The sequence below is a fragment of the Macrotis lagotis genome, chromosome 1 (assembly GCF_037893015.1).
Source record: "Macrotis lagotis isolate mMagLag1 chromosome 1, bilby.v1.9.chrom.fasta, whole genome shotgun sequence".
Taxonomy (NCBI): Eukaryota; Metazoa; Chordata; class Mammalia; order Peramelemorphia; family Peramelidae; genus Macrotis; species Macrotis lagotis.
Window position 1 is genome coordinate 725,364,720 of NC_133658.1, and position 26,814 is coordinate 725,391,533.

A 26,814-nucleotide genomic window follows, 5' to 3' on the forward strand; every position below is an offset into this window, starting at 1 on the left:
ATTAGTGACATATATTAATAAAAATCTTTTAAGGACAGACATCATGATATTAGATCTAGGGTTTGCATGTACTATTTTTCACTGTGAGTTTTAGTATCTCAAGTCATTATAAATGTGAAAATGAAATATTTTATATCTTCCCAATATAATTAGTAATAATAAAAGCCAACATTTATGCAATGCTTGCATGTGCCAGAGACACTGTCTGTTGTGTGCTTTACAGCTGTCTCATTTGATCTTCATGATAACTTTGGTAGGTATGTGCTGTTATCCTCTCCAGTTTATAAATGAGGAAACTGAGGCAGGTCACATAGCTGAAATGTGTCAAAGGGGGATAATCCTTGGCAAGTTACTTAACAATACATAGTTTAATCTCTAAAATAGATGAATTGCACACTGTATTGCCTTGATGAGTCAATTTTCCACAATGGTATCATGGGTTTTGCACATTAAGTTCATAGGTAGAAGCAGCTAGGTTGTTCAATGGATAGATTATTGGCCCTGGAATCAGGAGGTACTGAATTCAAATATGGATCCAATCTTTTACTAGCTATGTGACCCTGGCCAAGTCATTTAACCCCTATTGCTTCCCCCCTCCCAAAGAAACAACAGGTTCAAACCAAAATAGAGATTTCTGTAAATATTGAGATAAGCCTCTGTATTTTATCTAAGATATTTTTAATTATTGCATCTTTATTCTTTAATTTAAAAAAATATGCTAGCTTCAAGTAGATTGAAAGGAGTTATATTATTTTTTTAGACCTTTTTAGACTGAAAAGAATTCTGAAGGATATTTATATTTATAGGTACTAATGAAAGAAAGTATGGCATAATAAATCTACAGCTGACCCCAATCAGGGAATGTCTACCTTCAAATCTTGATGAGAAGGTAGACAGGTGACACAATAGAAAGAGGGTTGAGACTGGAGTCAGGGTGACCTGAATTCAAATCCTGCCTCAAAAACCATTCTAGTTTTAAAAAAGTAAGAAAACAAACAAAAAACCATACTGGCTATGAGATCCTAGGCAAGTCTCCTAACTTCTCAAAACTCTAAGGAATTCTCTAAGCCTATAAGTTGCAGGAAAGGCATTGATCCACATTGACAGAGAATTTTCATATATTAGAGTTTGCTGTAGCAATAAAATCACAAGCCCAGGCCATATCTCTGTATAGTAATCATGGTGATGATTACATATTTCACTTGACTTTGGCATATAGCCATCATGGAATGAGCAGATATCTAGGTAGTAATGATAAGCAATACCAAGAATGTGTGGCCTTGGGGGGAAAAACTTCATTGAGCAAATATAATAACTAACATTTATATAGCACCTACTACGTGTTAGGCACTATTCTAAGAGCTTTATAACTATCTCATTTGATTCTCACAAAATCCTTGGGAGTTAGATGCTATTATAGTGGAGTTTTATTGTTTAATCATTCTGGGGAAATTCCATCTGAAGACAAAGAAGTAATATTTACATTAAATAGTCTGTTAATTATGTTAAATCAGTCATATAAATTATCCTAAACCAACAACTATGGGCCTGTTGAAATTTTAGTATTTTTATACACCTCAGTAGTGATCATTGTGACTACTGCAGACATCTTGTGGGATTTAGTTCATCTTATGTTAGTATCAGTGAAAGCTTTCTAAAGCTGTATACCCACAGATATGACTGGTTTGAATTTAAATTTTTTTAAATAAACATTCAAGCCTCCTTTTCTGAACAGTGCTGAAAGACAAAAGACATGAGTTCCAAAGGAAGTAGAATTGATAGAACTCACAGAAAGTCTGAACCTTTGAGGTCAGCTTGCTATGATACATCATGAGATACCATGATGTCATGATAAATGAATTGGAAAATACAAGGTTGGAGCATTCTACTAATCAAATAAACCAAGGTCATAAGTTAAGTCCCGGAGAGAAGCAGTTACTTTGCTCTGTTCTTTGGCCATCTTCTGTCTCCTTGCTAGCTTTAGTCAATAATGTGACCTTGTTAGTTCATCCAGTCACTGTAAATTCATTAAGATTACTATTAAATGAACTCTGATCCTATATACTAATACTGACCAAAACGCACATCTTAGAGGATAGTATTTTTTAGAATAAAGAGTAGACTTTCATGCTATAAACCCTATTTTTTACCTTTTATAGTTTTCTTTGCATCCTCCAAACTGATTTATTGGAAATAGTTTAACTTAAAGATGCAATATCTAAAGAGAAGGTCCCTGAATCTTTTACATAGGGGAAAAAAAGATCCACTTTTGATGATAACTGAAATGAAAATTCATTTATTCAGATGATTCTAATGTGAGGTCAATCTACAAATATTTATTTGAATACCTATTATTTATATAATGGTATGCTTCTGAGATGTTTACTGTGCTCAAGGAATGTAAGATCCTACTGTTAGGGAAGAGATTATAATAATCTAGTCCAACCTCCTTTTTAACATATAGGGAAGCTGAGGTCAGAGAGATTAAATAAATGTCTTTCCCAAAGCAGTTTGGATAATAAGTAGCAGAAACCTCTTATCAGGTTGAACCTCTGCCTCCAAATTCATCAGCTTCTCAGTTTTTAGTTGATGAAATAAGATTCATCCATTTCAAAAATAACTCACAATAAAAGGCGGTAAATTACTAATTATAAGGCTATGGGTTATGAAGTCTTAAGTGTATCCCATATGAGAACTTGACAGAAGGAAATGGGAATGATTACTGTAGGGATGAGAAGACTGAGAGGAGATAAAGACTTTCTTCAAACATTTGAAAGATTATTACATGGAAGATCCAGTGGAAAGAATGCTGAATTTGTACTTTGAGTTGCATATGGGACAGTTAGCTTGAAGTGTCTAGTTGACAATTGAAGATTTGCAGCTGGAACACAGAAAAGAAACTAGTTAAATGTATAGATAGGAGACGTCTGCTTAGAAAAGATAATTAAACTCATTCCATATTCTTTTTATCTTCTAATCTTGGAGATCATTTCAATCTCCCAATGTATTTTGCAATCATTTTGTTCACTCAATTTGTAGAGTCATTTGATTATTAGCATTGCATTATCAAATTGGTATATTCCACCTGAAGATGTTGAATTTCTTTCTAATTGTTTAGGTATTTTTTTAAAAATTCCTGTGAGTCCTGTATGTCTGTCAGTTATTTCCATAAATTTAATGCATTTTTGCTTTCTAACATAAAATTTCTCCTCTTATCCTTCCTCTTTAATTTTTGTTAGCAATTTTATTAGATTTTTTCCTAAAAGCAGTTTGCTTTTACAGTATTTTTGAAGTTTGTAAAGTAAAAACAAACAAAAAAACCCAAGGTAGAATGAAAGTATTATTACTATAATTTTATGGATGAGAAAACAGGATCAAAAAGGTTATGTGAATTACCCACCTTCTCATTATTATAGAACGTTTCTGTATTGAAGAGAGGACTCAAATTTGACTCTTTTGAAACTAAAATCAATCAATTTTCTTTTAGTTACTTCTCTCATTAGGTGTTTTTTCTTAATTAAAATAGGAGCTTTACTTTGTAGCATTATATTCAAGGTTTATTAAGACTTTTTGCCCAATGTATAGATATGTGTATATATTTTATAATTTTACAATCATATAGTTCTTATATCTCAGGTGTATGTATTTGTTTTGTTCAGTCATTTTGGTCATATTTGATTTTGATTTTTTGTGACCCCATTTGGGGTTTTCTTGGCAAAGATAGTAGTAGCATGATTTGCCATTTCCTTTTCTAGTTCATTTTACAGATAAAGAATCCAAAGCAAAGAGGTTAGGTGACTTGCCCAGGGTCACATAGGTAGTACATGTTTGAGCCCAGATTGGCACTCAGGAAGAGTCTTTCCTGACTCCAGGTCTAGCATTCTTTCCACTATGCCATCTAGCTGCTCTTTACAGAGAGACATGTATAATACAGTTATATACATTTGTTTGTATTTTTGTAGCAATCCCCCATATAAAACATGTGAATATGAAAAGAAATAAAAGTGTTTTTTTTTAATTTTTTGCAACACCATGGGGTTAAGTGAGTAAGTATTAAGTGTCTGGGACTGGATTTGAACTTAAGTCCTGACTCCAGGTCTGGTACTGTATCTACTATACCACCTAGTTGCCCCACCACCTTTCTTTTTAAAAATGATTATAAACTGGGCTTCTTATAATTTTGATTATGAACTCTTCCCATTTCATCTGAGTTAGTAAATTTCTACCATTCTACAGTCTCTTGGATTATATTTTAATTCTGCTTTTTGGTCTTCTGGATTCCTGTTAGTAACTCAAATTTGGCAATTTTTAAAATTCAAGCTACCATGCCAAATTGCTTATTTAAATTATACATTCTTCTGAGGGGAAAAAATCATTTAAGAAAGCCAAAATATTACCTAAGATTTTTATTTCTAAAATTCTATGATCTTCTTCTCAGGAATATCATGGAATAAACAAATCCAAATGCCCAAACCCTGAAGATTTCATTAGACAGACAGAGAGCATGAGGCAGCAGTTGCCTCTCACAGGAATTAGACTTTGTGCCTCATCTGGAAGTCAACATCATATTCCCAGTGAACAGAAGAAGAAACTGTATCACAGAAGGGGTTGATGACTTTCCTGATGACTAGAAAGCAAGAAGCAAAGCACCAGTTAGAATGCAAAGCTGAGCCATTTCTGCTAAATTCAGTGGAGAGCAAAATCAGATGAGCTGTAGGTGGTTGTGCAGAAAGAGCTAAGCATTTCATTTTTCAATCAGTCCATGACCCAGTGTCAGTGGAGCTTCACAGATCTCTTCTCTCCATTAATTCCTTTGCTTAAACTGTGGAGCCACTCCTTTGGGCCAGAAGAGAGGTCAAGTGAAAGTAGAGTTCTCAGAAGTTAGAATTCTACGAAGGGCAAGTATTTGGATCCTTCCCACTTCTTTCCCCTTTCCCATAAGTCTTATGGACATCATTTATTTAATGAAGCTATTGACAATAGGGGGTTATGGTTGAAGCCTCATAGTAGGGGAATACTACAGATATTAGAAGAACAGCAAAATCAAGGTAAAGAAAACTTTACTTCCCTTTCCCTTCTCCAGAGAAATTCTAAATGTTCAGAGTGTTCTTCCTACACTCAAATAAACGGAACTGACTCCAGTAAGACAAAACATGAACCAAGATTGACCCATGGGTGGTTTCAGTAGAGCACTACACTGTATTTAGCTTCTATGGCTCTATGGCACTATGGCTGCCACAGAGACAGTTTAAGGAAGGAACAAATAAAACTGTCAAAATGTGATCTTTAATAACTCTTAAAGCATTTTATATAATATTGTGCTGGCTACTTAGTGTACAAAAAAGAATTTCTCAAGTTATCTTCTGAAATGTCATTTAAATGACATTACATAGATCTTTTTGGAACTACAGATACTAGAAATAATGTCTTTTTAACCGTCAAATTTGTTTTGCCAACCTAGGGTGCTATAATCCTTTTGGGGGGGGGGGGGTTACAAGGCACTGGGGTTAAGGACTTGCCTAAGGTCTCACACAGCTAGGTTATTATTAAGTGTCTGAGTTCAGATACTCCTGACTCTAGGGCCAGTGCTGTATCCACTGCACCACCTAGCTGTCCAGATATATTCCTTAAAAAAAAATAATATAGATGCTGTAGGAAGCTGTTTAGTAGGAATTGGCAGGGCTTTTTCCAAATCAAGTTCATAGTCTACAACTATTTTTGATAATGGCTAAAAAGTTACTGTTTGTAATTAAGAAAAGTGTCTACTACTATAAAGGTATTGTGGCTTATCTAAAGTGTATGGCACTAGCCATCTGGGGTGCTTGGTTTAAAAGCCCCTTTTGAAGTTCAGTGGGAAACAGATAAGGACAGATTGAGAAGTAACACTGAATTTATTATATACTTTAAAAAAACTAGTGTAGGAAATAGTGATTTGTAGTTTCTTAATATAATCCTCTTTCTATTGTACTTTGCATATAAATGTTCTTTGTTAAATTCAGAACAAAATAAAATTTTAAATTATAAAATTTAAGTTACTTTTCTGTAAGGAGGTAATGAGGTGAGACAGCATAAGCATAGTGGTGATACAGAGTCAAGAGAGCCTAAGTCTAAAGCCCAGTTCTGTCTCTTTTACTGCCTTTTTGACCTTAGGCAAACCCTTTACCCTTTTGAACTTGAGTTTCTTCATCTAAAAAGCAGTGTTGTTATACTAGATGACATCTAAAGCCTTCTCCAATTCTAAATCTGTGATCCTTCCAATGTACAATGACCTCTTGTCTAACTATCCTTACCTGACCCTCCCTTGACCTCCTATCTCTTCCCATTCCTCACTCTTCCCTAGGACAAGTTTCCTTTCATCTCTGGATAATAGTCTCTTCTTACCCTCTACTCTCTTGTCTATTTGGTACCTTTATTCTGTTCAAGCCATAGTCTTTCCCTTCTTCATTCTTTTTAACCTGATAACTGGCTTTGAGACTTTGCCTATCTGGATCCCATTTTCTTCCCCAGTAAAATTAGGGGTTCAAACCAGATGATTTCTCAGGTCCTCTGAAATCTAGATCTATAATTCTATGATCTTGTCTCTATCAGCAATCCTATAACCTAATAGTATATGTTAAATGATACAAAAGGAAAAATATGCTTATCTTTCAATACAGTCTTCTGCCTCTGTATCATAGTAACCTCTTAAGTTTAGAACATGTTAAGAAATTGAATGGTTATTTTCTTATTACCATCTCCTCAGTTTTGTTAATAAAAAGATTAAAATTTAAGTAACTAAAGGTTATTATATATGACAAAGAAATTAATCGTCAACCCCTCTCCTCAGTGAGTTACAATCAGATTGTGCATTTCCTTCAATTCTTTTCAAATATTTGTGTGTGGTAATCAAAATGAAATCCCTTTATCCTTCAAAAACAGTTGAGGAAATGGAGAATCAGGTTAATTGACTTGTTCAAAGCCACACAGCTACCTAGGTCTTCCAGCATCAACACACCATTTGATCCCCTAAAGTCTTAACTACTTCTCTCATAAAACATGTTGCTTTGAGGCAGAGACCTTCACAGTCTGCATACATTCCTTGAACTGACCCTTCTTCTTTGACAGTTATCCCAGCTCTAACTAGATCAGAGAGGCTATAGAGGATGTGTTACCGAGAATTTTTAGGATTTCTGTTCAGATTTTTCCATAAAAAGCTTAGTATTTGTCCTTTTTTATTTGCTTAACATGTTCTAAATAATTCTGTCAGGTTGAAATATAGTGCTATATAGATATCTCTACCTTTCAACACAGACATGTTGTCTTATGTAAGGGTATGTCACTTTTTTTTAAGCAACAGTCCCAAGGATCCTGTATACTCCCTGGCTTGTGGCTGTAGGGAAAAAAAAAAAACTCACGTCAAAGTGCATGCAAATACAGTGATCTGACAATGATTCATCCAGGCATTGGAGGAAGGGGACTTGTTACAAAACTAATTGCTGTATAATCTTGTTTGGGGAAAACAGGCTTTGATGGATGAATTTTTTTTCCCTTACATTTGTATTTATCTAGCAAGAATGTGGTTAGGAAATGATCCAGAATTCAGGAGGTCAAAAAGTGCTCTATTTCACATACTGTAATATTCTCTTGTTTCACAAGACAGTTTCTCTAGCCAGGTGGTTCATTGATCATTTAGTATGTTAGTGATGGAACTGTTTACCAGAAAGACAGAGCATGGCGGGGCAGAGAGAAGGGAGCATCCACTTACAACTTTTCTGTTGATTCAGGATGAGACCTCTGGGCAGTATGCTTTTCTAGAGCATGGAGGAAAATGTATTTTAAAATAATTTTCATGTACTTATCTAATGTCCATATTGTTAAAATGTGTTTACCAAATAAACAGTAACAGTAAAAATTCATATAATGCCAACATAAATTTCTGTAACACCTTTATTCCTGAGAACTTAAAGTACTTTCACACAGATTATTTACTTTTATTCTCCCAATATCCCTAAGAAAAAAAGAAACAAGGGAGAGAGTCTCATTATCTCTGGTTTTCGGGTTCAAAGCTTACCTTTTTTTTTTTGTTAGTCTTAGCATAGAGAGTATCTTACACTGTAATGGTTAAGTATTTCATCGTACTCATTTGAATATCTGATATTTTGGTAAATAACCCATTTTTGTCCTCCTGGTAAAGAATCAGTTTTTGTGTTCTTGAGAGTCTGCTTTGTTGTCTTTTTATGTTCAAAATATTTGTGGAGATTATGATAGGCTTCTTAAAGCAATTTATATTATGAATTCATTCCTTATATCCTTCTCTAGTTATGCTTTCATTTTATAGTTTACTCAACAATCATTTGTATAATTTTATTTATAATAGGCAAAAACACAACTTCCTGGTTTTTTTTTTTTTGCTTCTGTGAAGATAAGAGTTTTGTGAAACTTTATGTCTTTTTGATACATATATTCCTTGTTCTGTTTTCACCCCCAGAAATTGAAGCAAAGGAAGCGTGTGACTGGTTGCGGGCTGCTGGATTCCCACAATATGCTCAGCTTTATGAGGGTATGTTTACATTTTTTCTTCTCTCATTCAGAGAAAACAAATTTGGACTAACCTAATGCCAATGTCCCAAGATTCCTTTTGTCTTTCAACTATTTCCTCAGTCTTTCAGAGGGTCACAAGTTGAGGCCACCCCTTCTTTGATAGATATTGAAACTAATGCCCAAGGAAGTTGAATTATTCATCCAAGGTCACATAAATAGTATTAATGGAAGGTTTTGAACTCGAGACCTCTGAGTTAAAAATTTTCTACCATGCTGCCTCCTTTAGGGATTTTGGCATAGGTTGAAGAGTTAAGAAAACCTGATTGCAAATCCTGTCTGAATGACTGGGGGCAAATCACTTAACCTTTCTCAGCTTCAGTTTCTATATGTGTAAAATGAGATTAATAATAGCACCTAATTCAGAGGATTGTTTTGAAAGTCAAATGACAATATGTGTAAAGTCCTTTGCAAACCTTAACATATTATTGTTAATTATTGCTATTATCTTATGCTATGTGGTTTTGGGGTAGAAATGCAAAGAGAGTTGTAGTTTAGGGGAAAAAGCACTATTCTTCCTTTGCTTTCTTTTCTTCCTGCTTTCCATCAGTTCTGCTATCTCTTTGCCATGGACTCCAAGTTTACAATCTCTCTCTGTAGTCCTCTCTTTTCAGTATTTTTAATTTCCTCCACTTTCCTATTTTTGCCTTGCTAACAAGCCCCAGCAAATGATTTAGCTATGATAAGTTTTCTAGAAATCACATCAGAGTATGTCAGTACTTCCTCTCTAATTTGGATCATCTTATGTAGGAAAAAAAAATCTTGATAAATTTTTTGGATCAAGTATTTAAGTGTTTAATTGCCCATGGTACTTTTTCTTTTTTTTAGATTTGAACTGATGGAATAGTTAATAAAATTAACCACAAGTCTTTAAAAGTGTATCAGTGCTCACAAACAATAGCTAACATTGCTGGAACATATTTATTTGTTAAAGGCATCAACACATTCCACAAATTCTGCATCTTTATCTCCATGGATGATTTGTAGGAACTAAGGAATAGAGAAAATGAGTCAAGTCAAGCTCTAGTTGATTTATTAACCTATAATAAGATACCCTCTCTGTCCCCATTTTCTTCTATAAAATATTGTTTCCCTTCTCTCTCTGAATATGAGAGGGAGAGGGAGAAATGTCTGTGAACAACATACTCTGAATTCTTTCAATAAAAGGTTTTTTGTAAATCTAAAATATTACTAGTTTAAAATGTGAATCACTGATAGACAATTGATGAGAAATTCACATAAATCTTAATAAAATTGTGCTTCCCCAAATACATATAAACAGAAATGTTGAATTTATTACAGGTGAGACATTTATTTAACATGACTGAAATTCACTTTCATAACTTTGGCCACCAGAGGGGAATAGTTTTCATCACTGTAGGTTGCAATTTACATATCAATTTGAGTACAGATTACTGAAATGTAATTTATCTTGAATATAGATACTTTGGGATCCAAAATATAAAATAATGAACAGAAAGGAAAATGATGCAAATAATAATGCTGAAAATCAATATACTGGCCCTTTACATATGGCTAACTTAGTTCTGATCTACAAGCCAATCATACATGATAGATAGTAGTTGGGAGAATCATCAAATGACTGGGATCCCACAATGCTCTTAGGGCAGAGTATGTTTTCAGCAAAGTGGCTAATTTCTTCTTTTTTTTTTAGGTCAGCTAATTTCTTAGAATAAATATTAGAGGAATGACTAGGTTTTTGTGGCATTGTGGTTAAAGTGTATTCTTAGATATTTCTTTACTAGTCTTAAATGAAAAAGTAAGTTTTTGAGGTACCTGAGATTTAGGAGACATTTTAGAAACTAAAGGCAAAAATATTTATCTTTCCTGAGAGGGAAATTGCTAACATTTAACTCAGATTGTGTTGAGTGTGAATAAGTGGCCTTAGTACAGATGTAAGCTCTAAGAATATTTCTCAGAGCCTGAGTCAACATACCTCTTTGATAATGTGGAGATAGTAAAGCTTAGGCTACTTAATATTTGATCATACCCAAGGTCAGGCATATAATCATTGTCATAACTCAGATTTTCTTCACACTTTTAAAAACACATCGACAATAAAACCATCTGCTCTCTTAAACTTTGTCAACAGAGCTTTTACTCAGGAGCAGCTATTGTTCAGATTCATGGGTTATGTAGCATTTTAGTGGCTAAAATAAATGACCTCTAAACGACTCATGAATTTTATTATTAAATGTTTATATATACCTTTTTTGTAGATTCACAATTCCCCATCAACATTGCAGCTGTAAAGAAAGATCATGATTTTCTTGAAAAGGACCTTGTAGAACCTCTTTGCAGGTAAAACACATGAATTAATTTTATATTTCATCTTTTAGCTTCCAGAAGGATTTGGGTTCTCGTCGCCTTCATTAATAATGTTGTGATAACATTTTCAAATAAAGAATATAATGTTTAATGCAAAACTTTAATCCAAAAAATAAATGATTATGAAATGCCCTTAATAAATGTTCTTAAACTTAGTCATTAATTCATTCAAAAGAGTGATTGTTCTTGTATAACTCATTAATTTACTCAATGGACATTTGCTACTACCTGCTCAGTGCAAAGCACTTTGCTAGGAACTGAATAATAGATTAAATTTCATTGTATCGACTCTCTGTAGATGACTGTCCAGCCCTATCTCTTTCCTGAGCTTTAGTCCTCCATCATCAGTTAATTACCTAATTTTTTTTTGCAAGGCAATGGGGTTAAGTGGCTTGCCCAAGGCCACACAGACAGGTAATTATTAAGTGTCTGAGGCCGGATTTGAACACTGGTACTCCTGACTCCAGGGCCAGTGCTCTATTCATTGCACCACCTAGCCACTCCATTTAATTACCTATTGGAACATTCCATATGAGAGGTCTTGAAAACATCTTAATCTCAACATGTCTAAAAATGAATTAATCTTTTCCCTTGAATACTCTCTTCTTCACACTTACCTGTTTCTGTCAAAAAGCACTACCATCCTTCCAGGTGTTCAAGTGTATAGTCGCATCATTATACTATTCCTCCCTCTCCCTTACCCCACATTCTTTGTATCTTTACAACATCTAACACATTTGATCCTGTCTTTCTATTTGCATAGCTACCACCTTAATTCAAGCTCTTTCTAAAAGTATCACAATAGTATCATTATTGGTTTTTCTGCCTTTTTCCACTTTCTGCCCATATTCCACACTATTGCCAAAGTAGAACTAACTTCACTACTCCTATTTAACCAAACCCAATGACTTCTTGTTACCTTATCTGTTCAGCTTTTAAAACCTTGGACCACCTACCTTTCCAGTCACATTGAATATAACTCCCCCTTCCGCATTATGTGAGCCAACAAAAGTGACTTTCTCATTGGTCCTCACCCATAACTGTCCATTCTCCATGTCTGAAACCTCCCTCCTTCCAGGAAGAGGTGGTTAGCAATATTAAATATGTCAGAGAGGTCAAGAAAGAGAAAAATTTGAAAAATACCTTGGAGTTGGAGTATTAATGTTTGGAATTTTGATGATTTTTTAAAAATTAAAGTATAATAAAGTTGTGAGAATAGGAGCCAGTTTGAACATGATTAAAGATTGATTGGAATTAGTGCTTGGACTGACTTTTAATGTTTCTAGTCTAATCTCATTTGTAAAATGAGGAAACTGAGGCTCAGGAAGATGAAATGAATAAATTGGATGGTAAAGAAATTTGGCAGCTGGTGAAGACCACGTGTTTAGAAGGGATTTTGATTTGAGATGCATCTAACAATGAAATCTTAGTGCTTAAAGAGAAATTAAAGAACACCTGTTCTGACCAGTTCAATTTACAGATAAGGAAACAGAAACCCAGAGAATTGCAGTATCTTATTTTTCCATATGTTGCTGCATTTGGCAATTTAATCTTTTTGCTTCTAAATTAACTGAATAGAATGAAAGAGCTATAAGATTCTCCTGTGAGTATGGACTGTTCCTTCCTATTTTCCTTGTTTCTGTGGGAGAGGCTTGCATCTCTAAAGACAAAGAGGATATGATGTAAAAATTGGCAAATAATCCTAGGTATCCATAACCTGAATTACACATACCCCATCCTTTCTGCTTGTCTCACCCTATAGCAGATATTTATAGTATCATTTTATGGACTTTTTGAGCCTAACCTGTGGTAGTCTTCCAAGATCATATTTATCTGATCAGCCACAATTGGATCTACTGTACGATGACCCCAACAAACTGATGCTCTTTTGATTCTCTTCAAATACGAAGGACAACAACCATAGTAACATTTATGTTTCCCTTACAAGATTAAAATGTAGAGCTACTAATTTAAAGGCAACTAGATAGCAGAATAGATAGGCTCCTGGGCCTAGAGTCAAGAAAACTTGAGATCAAATTTGACTTCAAACACTTAAAAGCTGTTTGACCCTGGACTAGTCACGAGCTAGCTAGCACTGTCCCTCAGTTTTACTACATGCAGCCAAAACAAACAAGCAAGCAAAAGAAAAACCACTTTACATAAAATAATCTCTCACAAATAGCATTTACAAAACATCTGCCTCGGTTCCTCACCTGTATGATGGCAATAATAATGGCACCTGTCTCCCAGGAGTACTATGAATATCAAATAAGATAATATTTGTAGAGTGCTTAGCACCTAATAAGAACTTAATAAATGTCTCTTCTGTTGTTGACATTCTCCTTTGTTATAATATGATTTCTCTATAGCTTCTATTCACAAATCATGGTTCTATAGATAGAACCTGGGGGGAAAAGACAGGGTAGAAAATGTTGACTATTTGTGAGAGATTATTTTACGTGAAGTCTTTGTTTTTATTTATTTTTTGAATGCATGTGATAAAATTGAGGGACAGGGTTAGCTCTCGAATATCTTAGAACTACTATTGCATATTTCACCCTAGGGTGCCATGGCTATGGCTGGCTAATACAGAACTGAATATTTTGAAATTGTGTTCAAGTCTGGAATATGAGTATTTTAAAACTTTAAACTGTAAACCAAATTAATTAGACATGATTTTTAAATGATATATCTTAGTAAAGGAATCAAGTTAAAAAATCAGATATTCTATATGTATCTGAAAGACTGTATTACAGAAAGCTAAGTGGTCTCAATGGACATAGTTTTGAATGTCAGGCTTGTGAATTGTGAACTATAATTCTTGTTCTAACACTTGTTATCTGTGGGGCCTTGGTTAAGTCATTGACCTTTTCTATCAGAATAACCTCTTATGCAAAATTCTCTGCAGTACTGTTAGGAGGGAGAGCCATAAAAATAATTTTAAATAGCTTTTCAAATGTAAAGTTCTAAATAATAACTCTCAGCCAAGAAAAACAAGGAACATTTTCTTTAAGAAGAGTCTGTGACCATGGGGGGTGGCTAGGTGGAGCAGTGGATAGAGCACCAGCCCTGGAGTCAGGAGTACCTAAGTTCAAATCTGGCCTCAGGCAATAATTACCTAGCTGTGTGGCCTTGGGCAAGTCACTTTTAACCTCATTGCCTTGCCAAAAAACTAAAAAAAAGTCTATGACCTAATTTTCTACAAAAATTAAATAAAATGAATTTTCATCATTCTTGTACAGTATTTGTCTATAATATATATACACTATGCATCAATTTGCTATGTAGTGCTGATTATTCCAGCAATTTTGTTTGTGTTTTTGAAGCAATATATTTTGAAGAGCTGTGTATGATTCACCTTAGTTATTGAATGGGTGTTACTCACTTTGCATTTATTTATAAACCCAGACAATAGGTGTTATGGAAATGGGATGGATAGGCTTGCAGAGAGAGAGAGGTTTAGAATGACAGATTATTGAGGTTGGAACACTCCTAACAGCAAGATATAGTTCCAGAAAATATTTTCAAGCAAGTATGATCTTTGGCTTAGGGTTTGCCTAGACCCTCTGAAGCAGGAGACACACACACACACACACACACACACAGACTCTCTCTCTCTCTCTCTCTCTCTCTCTCTCTCTCTCTCTCTGTGTGTGTGTGTTTGGTAAACAAAGAAGAAAAAAGGGGCCCCACCCATTGTTCTGGTAGATCAAAGAGAATAACTATCAAGCAGAGAGGAGTGGGTTTGTCCCCTACAATTGTGTCATTGAGTGGGCAAGGCAAAGAAAGCTCAGAGAAATAGATTGGAATTTTTTTCTCCATGGAATGAGTTCTGCTAACAAGGGACAGATCACCTTCTAAAATAGAGTCCTCAGTAGGCAGATCCAGATGAAGAGAACTGACTAGCAAAAAACTTTGGGATTAGTCACTCAACCAACCACTAATGCCCGGTAGGTAATGACAAATGCTAGCTACTATGTAAAAAAGTAAGTTCATTCATTTTGTTTACTACTAACCAAGTTGGGGGAAGAGAGAGAGAGAGAGAGAGAGAGAGAGAGAGATTTTGAATGTTCTATTTGATTTTATATTTTAAAGACTCAGCTATACTTTTAAAATATTTATTCAAAATTCCAAGAATGACATATTTCTGTAGATCCCAGGAAACTAGAGAGGGTTAAATCAAGACTTTATTTCGTTTGTGGTCAGTACTGTGATTTTACATATGCAGATTGACAATTCCTCATATTATTTTATAGGGTTAAGTGATTTGCTTGGATATGGTCAAATGGAATATATGTCAGTAGCAGAACTAGAATCTGGGTCTTCTTGCCACCAAGGCTAGTCCTTTATCCATCATGTCTTACTGTATCTGTCTTAGAATGATGAATTTTAGTCAAATCATCAGTATATTCAGGATCTGATATTCAGTTATTTTTTTAAATCATATTACAGCAACAGAAATTCAGTTTTAGTATTATGACTGACAGCTATATGCACAGGATTTCAGGAATGACATGAGATGAGATTGAGCTTAGAGATAAAATTGTTTTTTTCTCTGGGCTGTGTATTTTGGATAAAATGTCCATTTCTTTCAGACTATTGCCACCTTTATAAAACCTTTACAAGAATAAAACTTATGAAAAAGGATTATGTATTCAAAATATAAAGGCTGCTGTAGGATATATTTGGAGATATGTAAAGAACACATCACATATAAACAGGCTGCCAAGTGGTAGAACACTGGAGGGGGAAGTATATGAGGGATATTAGAATTTCAGTGGTAAACCAATCCATAAAGCATGATTTTGGGGTTATTAGCTTATGTTACTAAATAGATTCAGTATATAAGTATGCAGTGTTGAATTTATTCCTAGTTTTGAATTTCTGGGTTACAGTTTTAGGAAAGTACTTAGTATAATGTAAATACCTAAGAAATGTTTATTAATGAGAAAGCCAGTTTCTTTTATTCAACAAATATTTAGTGCTAGGAGAAGCAAGTATGCATAACACAGACTTAGCTATCACAAGCTTACAATCTAGACACACACATATATGGATGGCACTTAAATTAGAATGTGTTCAGTACTGTAAAGAGGTACAAATAAAGTACTATGTAGTTCATATTGGAGAAAGAGATTGCTTCTGGAAGGCATTCCAACTGGGCTTTATAAGGTGGATTGGACTAGGAGATAGGAGAGTTCAGAGGGAAAGGACTTCTAGGAAGAAGAAAAAAATAGAAAAGCATGGAACAGGTTTAAAGAATGAAGTGTGGTCTGGATTGGGTAGGAACAGAGAGTACAGGCACCGAGATTTTGGATACCAGATAGAAGATTTGGGATTTCACTCTATGGGGGCAGGGACTTGAATGGAGGTTTTTGAATAGGGTATAAAATGATGTGAATTATGCTTCAGGAAGTCGTATCTGGTAGCATTCTGTAAAATAGCCTGGAAAAGGGAAAGATAGGGAGCAGGGAAACTAAGAAATCTCAGAAGTTGAAAAAAGGGAAATGAATGAGCTTTCCTGTTGTACCAACTATATGCTAGCTGAAAAAGGGAAATGAATGAGCTTTCCTGTTGTACCAACTATATGCTAGCTTCTCTAAGTATTCTACAAATACTGTCTCATTTGATCCTCACAACAACCCAGGGAAGCAGGTACTATTATTCTCCCTCATTTTACAGTTGAGAAAAACTGAGGTAGAGGTAAAATGACTTACCTGTATTACACATTTAGTAAATGTCTGAGAAAAGATCTGAACTCAGCTCTTACTGACTCCAGGACCAAGTGCTCTATCCACTGTGCTACCAGGTGCCTCAATAGTAGATAGAAATCATTTAACCTAATTATACCTGAATAGAAATTCCCTCTACAGCATTCTCAACAGTTGGTCATCTTGCCTCTGTTAAAGCTCTAGAAGGGAGATTGACCATTTACTGGGACATCCTATTCCACATTTTCACATAACTATAACTTATTAGAAATTTTCTCCTATGTAGCATTTCTCCAGACTCACTTTTCCAGAGAGAGATCAGCTTCATCTACCCACAGAATTCTAGGGGGTTACCCTGAAGGATTCAAAGGTATCTTTTTTCCTAATGCTATTTGACTCAAGCCCCCATTCTGGTATGTTCACTCTAGTGTTCTCTACCAATGATTGGTAACCCAGTTCCATTAAACCAGTTACTATCAATTAGTTTTTGCAATGCAGCTAGATAGCACAGTGGATAGAGTTCCTGGCCTGAAGACAGGAAAACTCATTTTCCTGAGTTCAAATCTCATCTCCAACACTAGCTATATGACCTTAGGCAAGTCACTTAACCCTGTTTGTCTTAGTTTCCTCATCTGTAAAATGAGCTGGAGAGGAAAATGGAAAAATATGCTAGTATCTTTGCCAGGAAAATCCCAAATAGGATCATGAAAAATCAGACTCAATCTCAGCAACAGCTACTGCTACCACTGACACCACCTTTCACATTGGAATATTTCCTGGAAAGATATAGTAAGAATGTAAATATAAATATTTTCCCCTAATACATTGGGGAGGCACTCTCCCCTATTACACCTTAGACCTTAGGGAAAACAAGCTCAAACTTAGTCATTTCTGTATACCATTTGCCCTACCAAGTTCACTTTCAAATGTGTCAAAACTGGTGGTGAATCCTTTTTCCAGCTATTCCTAATGAACCAATCCCAACCTGATCCCAGAGCCTCAATGGTAAAAATGAATCCTTCTTGCATCTGGTCAGACTGTCTGCAAAACCTGGTCTAGGCTCTACAACATGCTGAAATTAAAGCTATCTCCAAGAGTCTTTTATCCAAAAACAGGAAGAGCAAATGCAATAAGATAGAAGCAGCAGCAGGATCATGTGCTGATAGACCACATAGTAGTAGGCTACCCACCCCGTGGGGAGAGAAAAAGACCTGAGGCCTTTCTCCTGGCATGGAGATTTACAGCATTCCCCACTTGTGTATCTACCATAGCCTGCCAGGAAAGAGCCAGACAAAGGCTACTCTTCATCACTAGCTTAGTGGAAATGATCCAATTACATAATGTCTGTGCATGCTCCAAAGTCCACATAGGGATTGCATCAACTAAACATGCTGTGCATGATTGTAAGAGCTGGGCTCATTGGCCAATCTTCCTTCCTGGCATGGAAGGAAATCTGCCCCTCCAAAACTCTTCTACCCATTACTCTCAGGTCTGCCAGAAGTCTGATCCCTGTTCCAAATGTCATCCTTCTAAATTTGAAGAACACGATTATGCCTCTTTGAAGTCTTCTTTTCTCATGGTTAAATATCACCATTTCCTTCTGTGAGCCCTTGAAAATCATGTTCACAGTATTTTTCAGTTTGCTGACCATTTTCCTTTAAGACAATGTACTTCATTTTGTCAGTGTTCTTTCTAAACTTCAGTCCCTAGCACTGAACATAATAATCCTTATGTGTTAATATTTAGTTTTAAAAATTTGATATTTTTCCCCAAATTACAAGTAAAAACAATTTTAACAATTTTTTTAAAAAAATTTGAGTTCCAAATTCTCTCTCTCTCCCTTCCTATTCTCCCCCATCATCAAGAAGGCAGGCAGTAGATATTCACAATATTAGTAATTTTGTGAAAGGAAACAGAGACCAAAAAAAGCTAAAGAAAAATAAAATAGTAAAAAAGAAAATATATGCTTCAATCTCTATTCAGACTCCATCTGGACTTTTATTGGAGTTATTTTTTCATAAGTTCTTCTGAAGTACTTTGGATTATTATATCACTTAGAATAGGGAAGTCATTCACAGCTGATCATCATATAATATTGCTATTACTATTTTCTTTGGTCTCCTGGTTCTGTTCACCTCATTTTGCATCAATTCATGTTAGACTTTCCAGGTTTTTCTAAGAGCATCTTGTTCATCCTTTCTTATAGCATTCTGTCACAATTAGCACAACTTGTTCACCCATTTTGCTGGCCATCCCCTCAATTTTCACTTCTTTGCCACTACAAAAATATTTTTGTACATTTGGATCTATGAAATTTGACTCTATTATACCTGGGAGTTTCCATTTGGTGATTTCATTCAAAGATTATTAATATATTTTTTCCAACTTCAATTTCATCCTCTGGTTATAGGATATCAGGGTAGTATTTCCTTGATAATTTCTTGAAAGGTGATCTAGGTTCAAGATTTGATCCTGGCTTTCAACTGGTCCAGTAGTTCTTAAATTCTTTCTCCTTAATCTGTTTTCCAGGTCAGTCAAAAGCTTTTCCAGTGAGATATTTCACATTTTCTTCTTTTTTAAAAAAAAATTCATTTAATTTTGTTTGATTCTTGATGTCTCATGGAGTTATTAGCTTCTAATTTGTTCAATTTTAATTTTTAGGAAGTTATTTTCTTCATTGAGTTTTTTTGTACCTTCTTTTCCATTTAGCTAATTCTGCTTTTAAAGAGTTCTTTTCTTCAGTGCATTTTTGTGTCTCTTTTCCCATTTCCTCTATTATATTTAAAGGTATTATTTTCTTCAATGTTTTATTTTGTGCTTCCTTTATCAAACTGATTGATGATTTTTTTCATGATTTCCTTTTTTTTCCAAGGGGTTAAGTGGCTTCTCCAAGGCCACACAGCTAGGCATGATTTTCTTGTATCACTCTCATTTCTCTTCCCCAGTTTTCCTTTTCCTCTTTTATAGAATTTTAAAAATCTTTTTTGAGCTCCCTTATGAGTTTTTTTTTTTGAACCTGACATCAGTTCACCATTTTATCTTTGAAGCTTTGGATATAGCAGTTCTGACTTTGTTGTCTTCTTCTGAGTTTGTGTTTCCCCATCACTAATGTTCTATGGTGAGAATCTATTTTTGTTGCTTGCTCATTTTTCCAGCTTAATTTTTTTTTTTACTTTTAGCTTTGTTTTTGCATATTCCAAGATGGTATAAGCTAAAGAGAGGCCTATGTGTGTGAGGAAATACTCTTTTCCACCCTGTAACTTTGACCAGGATTACTGCTTTCCTGTTATTACCAACTCTGTTGTGCTGGTGTATCTACTAATCCTGGACCTGCAACCCAGGACTGTGATTGGGATCCATGTATGAGCAGCACAGTCCTGCATCCAGTGCCAGCGAAGGGACCCTGTCTTCCTTTGACCAGTTATCCAACCACCCCCAAGAAGCTACTGCTGAAGTCACCCCTGGCCTGCTGATAGTGTTGGTGTGGCCTGTCTCAGACTGCACCCAGGCACTCTTCTACCCACCCCACCCCCACAAAACAGATCTTTCATACTGACCTTGTAAATTGTCTTGGGTTAAAAAATTATTTTACCCCATCATTTTGTGAGTTCTGCTTCAGAATTTGTTTTGAGCAGTTTTCAAGTAGTTTGGAGGGAAATTTGGGAAAGCTCAGGAAAATCCCAGCCTTTTTCCGTCATCTTGGTTTCACCTCCCCCAGTAAGTATTTATTAAGAACCTGCTATGTGTTCAGCACTATGCAAAAGTCCTAGAAATAAAAAAAATTCTAACTCTTTGAGCTCACAGTCTGAGGGAAGTAACTTTTTTTATTTTTTGTTTTTTATAATTTTTGCTATTTGCTTTTAAATTCACTTTTTTAGTTTAGAATTCCAACTTTTCTCCTTCCCTCTAACTTCTTTCCTATCCATTGAAAGGGCAAGCAATATGATATGCATTATATGTGCGAAGTATACAAATAATTTCTATATTAGCTGTATTAACAAAATAAAATGTTTTTATAGAGTATAGTGCTTCAGTCTGCACTCAAAGCTCTCCAGTTCTCCTCTAGAGATGGATTTCATTTTTCATCTTGAGTCCTTTGACGTCATCTTGGATCATTGTATTGATCAGAGTAACTTAGTCTTTCCCAGTTAATGGTCTTTATAATGTTGTGATTACTATGAATAATATTCTCCTGGTTATGTTCACCTTACTTTCTATCAGTTCATGAGAGTCTTTTCATGTTTTACTCAAACTGTCCCCTTTGTTATTTCTTACAGCACAATAGTATTATATCACAATCACTTACCACAACTTGTTCAGCCATTCCCTAATTGATGAACATCCTGTCAATTTTCCCCTCAAAAAATTGTTATAAAATTTTTATGTTGATCATTTTGCTTTTTCCTTTCATTTTTTTGTGATAGAGACCTAGTAGCACTATTTCTGGGTCAAAGGATATGCAGTTTTTATAGCCCTTTGGGCAAAATTCCAAATTATGGGAGACAACATTTAAACAAATATGTTCTTACCATTGTGGAGTTCTTGACACTGTGTTCTTTATACAGTTTATGATCATATAAGCTTCTTAGGTTATTACATCATTCTGACTCTATGACATAACTATAATAATACTCCAACTAAAAATTTTTTAGCTTTTAGTACACCAGAGAATTCAGAATCATTCTCATAGGAACCATTATCCATTCATTCCTCCATTCTAATAATAAGGATTGTTGTGTTTGTGTGTATGTACTCTTTACTCTCCAACTGCATACAAAAAGATAGTTCTTTAAGTATGGTTAAATAAGGGTATATAATAATAATTAAAATAAATAATAGAGTTGAAATAGGTATAAAGATTGACATTTCTTTAACTATGCTTTTTAAAATCCTCCCTTGATAAATATTTTTCAACACTAAGATATTTATATAAGGACTTTTGTACTCTTACCATACAGTATAATATTGTAAAGCAGAATATATAAGTGTACTGTATAAGCAATCATGTTTCCTTACAACAGGCCTGGAGCCTTTTATGCAATCACCTCTACCAGAAGTGTTTTCCATTTCTTCTCCTGAAGACAATTTCCCCATCTGTGTCTGTATTGCATTGTTATTTTCTGAATTCTCCCCTAAATGTCCTAAGGGGGGGGGCTCTGTTTTTGAGTTTTAAAAACATGTATGAATAAACTTCATGGTTCTCTTTTTTTAAAAAAAATCTAAATAATAACAACAATATAAAATGGTGGTAATTGCCTTTATTGTCAAATAATGAGAGCTAACTTGCTATCAGGAATGTAGCAGTACTATGTTATAATACTAACAGCAGTTAAGCAATAGTTAGCCATCACTTTCTATTATCTTCATGTAATGAATGATTCACTGAGAATGGGTAGCTTTAGTTTTACTTAGAAAATTTCCTTCACTAGTCAAAATTATCAGAATTGTGAAGCTCTGCTAAAAATGCCACAGATGAGTTTCTAAATCCTATCCAGTCTCAAGCATTCAGTACAAAGCATTCATTGTACACAGTGGATAACTTTCAAATTCTCTCTTCACACCATAATGATAGTCTCAGAAGGGACTGAAGTTGGTCTTAGATGCTCCCTTTCTCCCCTTACTCCATATATAGAGTTCCTGTACCAAGACCTCTGTTCTGTCACTCCTCTATTTTAAAACTCTCATTGACTCTTTATTGCCTGAAAAACAGAGTAAACCCCTACTCTAGGTTTTTAAGGTTCTTTTCTTATCTGGTTCCAGTTTATCTTCCTAGCCTCGTGCAATAGATCGTCTTCACATCTTCTGCTTCCAAACTAAACAGATTCTTCTTTGCCTTCCTTTCTTATTCTCCCTTTTTCCTCATTCCCTGAAGCCTTTACTTCAGGCTATTCCTCTGAGACATGGAATGAATTCCTCTTTTCCATCTTTTTGAGCCCTTTCCCATTACCACTTTATGATTAGCCCTCCCTAAGGGGAATAGTGACCTTTTCCCCTTCGGGCTTTTCATAGGATTTTGCCCAAACCCCTCCTCAGCACTTAACTCTCCCCATGTCATGAATTATTTGTGTACATGTTTATCTCAGTATTCGAGTAAGAGGGCAGTCTATGTTAATTGCAATTTAGTATCGCATAGTGACTTACATACACTGGATGCTTTAAAAGAGTTTGTGGACTTGATGGATGGTTGTTGGATGAATGAAACTGTGATCTTGCCCTTCTTCCTTTACTCACCCCCTCCCCCTTACATGATGCCTCATATTCATCAGAGTTTGACCTATTTTCCTTTGGAAGTCAACTAAAATACTATGTCATTACTTTTGTGAACATCTGGATTTTTGTTTCATAACATCTCATTTTTGGCACAGAAGCTCAGCTCATTCTTCATTTTGCCTTTTTGTCCCTCTGGAAGAAAAAAAAAGAACAATTGTTTGTGAGTGCAGCCTCATCTTGCAGGAACAGAGCTCAGTATTTATGGCCACTACATGACCCCTTGAAAAAGAGGGGCTGTAAGGAAAACATCAGCTGACCTTTGATTATGCCATTCTAGGGCACCACTATAACACCATGACAGATACCATTCTATTTTTACAGTGCTTTCCCCCACACACACTCCCTCCCAAATACCATAGAGCTCTCTTCTTTGATGACCTATGATTTTTTTTTTTGGAGGCCCAACCCTCATGAGGTTACATACCATAGTTGTTTATTTGGCATATATTTTGTGCCCTTCTTTCCAAAAATCTATGTTTATATGAACTTTAAAGACATTGAGACCTTTCCCATGCCCTACAGCAATGCTGTATACAAGCACATGCATGCACGCGCGCACATGCACACACACACACAAAATCTCTCTCTCTCTCTCTCTCTCTCTCTCTCTCTCTCTCTTTTGTTTTCCCCGACTTTGATCTCAGTGTTAGTAATGATCATTCCTTTAAATTATTTTAGTTCATTGAATCTCCCTATGCGATACCCAGGGCAGTAGTTAGGTACCTGCTAGGTTGGACTGGTTAGGTTCCTGCAGCCACTGATTAAATCTGCTAAAGGTGAGAAGTTCAGGATGCCTGGGTTCAATTCAAAGCCACGTGGCAAATGAACTACCACTCCTGGTTGTCACTTCTCTTATTTCCTTGGCAGGAAAGTTGGAAATACCATTGAAAAATGATGTTTTTGCCAGTAAGGGATATGACCTGACTGATCTGACCAATCTGACTTCCAATGAGGAAAAAGAGGGAGTTATTCTTATAAAATGTAATTATTAGGAAAGAAAGTTAATCATTTTTCACTGTGCAGAAAGAAAAAAGTACAACCATAAACTGATAGGTCTATTGTTTTATCTTCTGCAGCTGTGAGGTTCAATTATCAGCCAAAATTAGATGAAAGTGACCTCTTATTGAATCACAAACGTGATTGTTATAATATTCCCTTAATAGAGTGTCATCCAGGTTGAAGTAAAAACCATGAAATATATTTCCCCTGCCCATTTCTTTTGTCTTTACTTCTTTCTTGATTCTAGTAGTTCCTTCAGAACTTTAAATTTCAGTTTTTGAAACTAGATTTCTTTTCACCTTTAAGTAATTATGTTTTGTCCTATTAGTGAATTTTTGAAGTAAAATTAGGAAACAAGGACATTATAATAAAACTTCACTTTTGTAAAAGACTTTTCTTTCCAAAAAATCAATTACTTTGTTGACAAAAATTACATTCATTTTCTTTGTCCCATGTTTAGGTTGGAAAGGTTCTATTTTGTTTGTTTTTCCATCAAAGTCTTTTCTCTTTGTTTCTCAGAATAATTAAGCAATCACTCCTATGAGTAATCCTAGAGGGAAAAATAATTATTAATTAATATTAGTTAATTAAATCAATAATTATTATAAACCCACTATGTTTCAGACACTGTGCTAAATACTTTCTAAGTATAAAGCCCAGAGCTAGAATATTTAGTGGAGGGAAAAACTTGCAGGGTTTTTTTTTTCCATCTCCCATCATTAAGATGATATACTCTGCACTTTGCAGAGCTTAGAATGATTTCTTTGTACTCGAAAATGAAGTCAAATTTGTTTTATCCTTAGTAATGGACATGAAACATCAAAAAACAAAATCAGTAAAAAGTCTCATGATTCTGAAACTCGGCCGTTAGGTTCCACTAAGCTTTTGATGTCTTCAGCTACAGAGTTGGTAATAGACTGTGTCCATTGTCCAAGGACTAGGCTAAATAAAAAATGATTATTAAACACCTACTATATGTAGTTTATCATTTGCACATTGTGACTGCAAAGATAAAAGTAGGATGATCCCTCCCTTAAGGAGTTTATATTCTATCTTGTTAGAGAGACCAATAGTTGATGTATGTAAACTCTCTAAGCCTTGATGACAACCCTGTCAAGTTTGGAGAGCCTCATCATGACCAACAATTTGTCCATTAAGTAATAAAATCTTTGACTACCAAATAGTCTGCAAAATGGGTTCCAATCCCATTTGACTTCTTTCTGGTGATAAATGATAATAAGGGGAACAGAAGGTGCTAAGAACTTTATAATTCTTAGACTACTTACAGCCATCAGTTTCAAGATGTAAGATCTTTGTCCTGTGATTAGATAATACAGTAAAGGAGGAATAAACTATTTCCACTCTTACCCAAACTGCCTGAAATTGTAAAAAATAAAGCAAAACAAAAAACTCCATGAGTGTTTTTATAATTTCTACTGCAAAAAAAATTGTCTTCAAGATGCTGATATTCTCCTAAAAAGGGAGAGAACAACAAATAACCATCGTCTTCATCAAAGAAAGCATCACACAGAAGGTACTACCTGAATTGGTCTTTGACAGAAGACAGGCATTTCATTTAGTTAAGCCTTGTTATCTCCTAATTTATCCTACGATAGTAGAATAATGAAATTAACAGAATTGATTTCATCACATGCCCAAGGACAACATGAAAGATCTTTCTGTAGGATATTTGGTTATATATCGTCTTGCTGTGCTTCTGATGATAATACACAAGGGGATCATGATGAAGATATTTTCAAATATTAGATCAATGTCTTGTAAAGATTTAGCAATAAATAAATTTTATGATAAACCTTTGACAAGATTCTCCAAATTAAGTCAAAATAATCTTTGATTCTTGATGACCTCTATGCAATAGTGGGCACATGAAGAGATGGCAAAAATAGTTGGAAAATATAATTCAGGATTAAGAAACGAAAATGTTACCCCGGCTTCAAAGATACTTTAAGAAAATTGCTTGAATATCACATACCTGGCAAACACTGAACAATATCGTCAAAAAACTGAAATTGACTCTTTCTATTCAGGAAATGGCTCATTGACAACTTAGGTGCTGTTTCAGAATTAACTGTGTTCAGTCAAATTATTGATTGCTAAAATAAATATCAAAATTGAAACTAAGTTAGAAGAAAAGGTAAAGATGATCATCAGCCACAATTCCAGCAGCTCCAACACAAACTATTGAAATTATCTGTGGCCTATAAAATATGAAAATGAGTAAAAACAAAAGACATTGACTAAATTTCTCTAAGAAATAGTAATAATAAAAATCAATGTAAAGTAGTCACTACATTGAGGAAGCTAAAAGAATCCAGAAAAATGACTTGACCAATAAAAATCTAGTTGCTGGGCAGAGAGAGATGACAGTGAAGGGAAACATGAATTTAGTTTAAAATCATTTTCAAAATATTATAAAATAAGATGATAAAAGATTATAAGCAGAGTAATCTCACACAAAAAAACAATTTGAAAGAAAGTAAACTTGAAAAATTTTAGTTAGATCATTCCAAGGATGTTTAATACATAAAACTGGAAAAAGTACATTAGTCATATATGAAATAAGAAAGATTTGTTAGTGTTTCTATAGAGCTTCCTCTTCCTCAGTGACAGTGGAATCACATCTGGACATCTCAGTACACAATGTACTATATAATGAATTAGAAATGGATTTCAATAAAATGCAGTCGGGAGCGCGGGGGCCCGTCCCCCTCCCCGGGCGCCAGCAAACCAGATTTCTTCTCCTCCACAATGTCATCTTGCTTCCACACTGTAACCTGCACTCTGGGCTGTGCAGATGATGATCTTTGACTGGGCTATTTCAGGAACTGAATTACTAGAGTTTCACAACTGCAACCCAGAATGTACTGGTGTGTGGGTACTGAGGCAA

At 34.9% G+C, this 26,814-nt stretch overlaps 1 protein-coding gene across 8 annotated transcripts in view; it reads left to right on the top strand.

Moving 5' to 3' along the window:
* The window catches only part of STARD13 (StAR related lipid transfer domain containing 13), a 624,823-nt gene that overhangs the window by 544,636 nt on the left and 53,373 nt on the right, over nt 1–26,814 (top strand). For all 8 annotated transcript variants that reach the window (XM_074216050.1, XM_074216052.1, XM_074216053.1 and 5 more), the window contains 2 exons: nt 8,468–8,539; nt 10,818–10,899. In XM_074216050.1, coding sequence (XP_074072151.1) covers nt 8,468–8,539; nt 10,818–10,899 — 154 coding nt within the window. The remainder of the gene's footprint in view (nt 1–8,467; nt 8,540–10,817; nt 10,900–26,814) is intronic.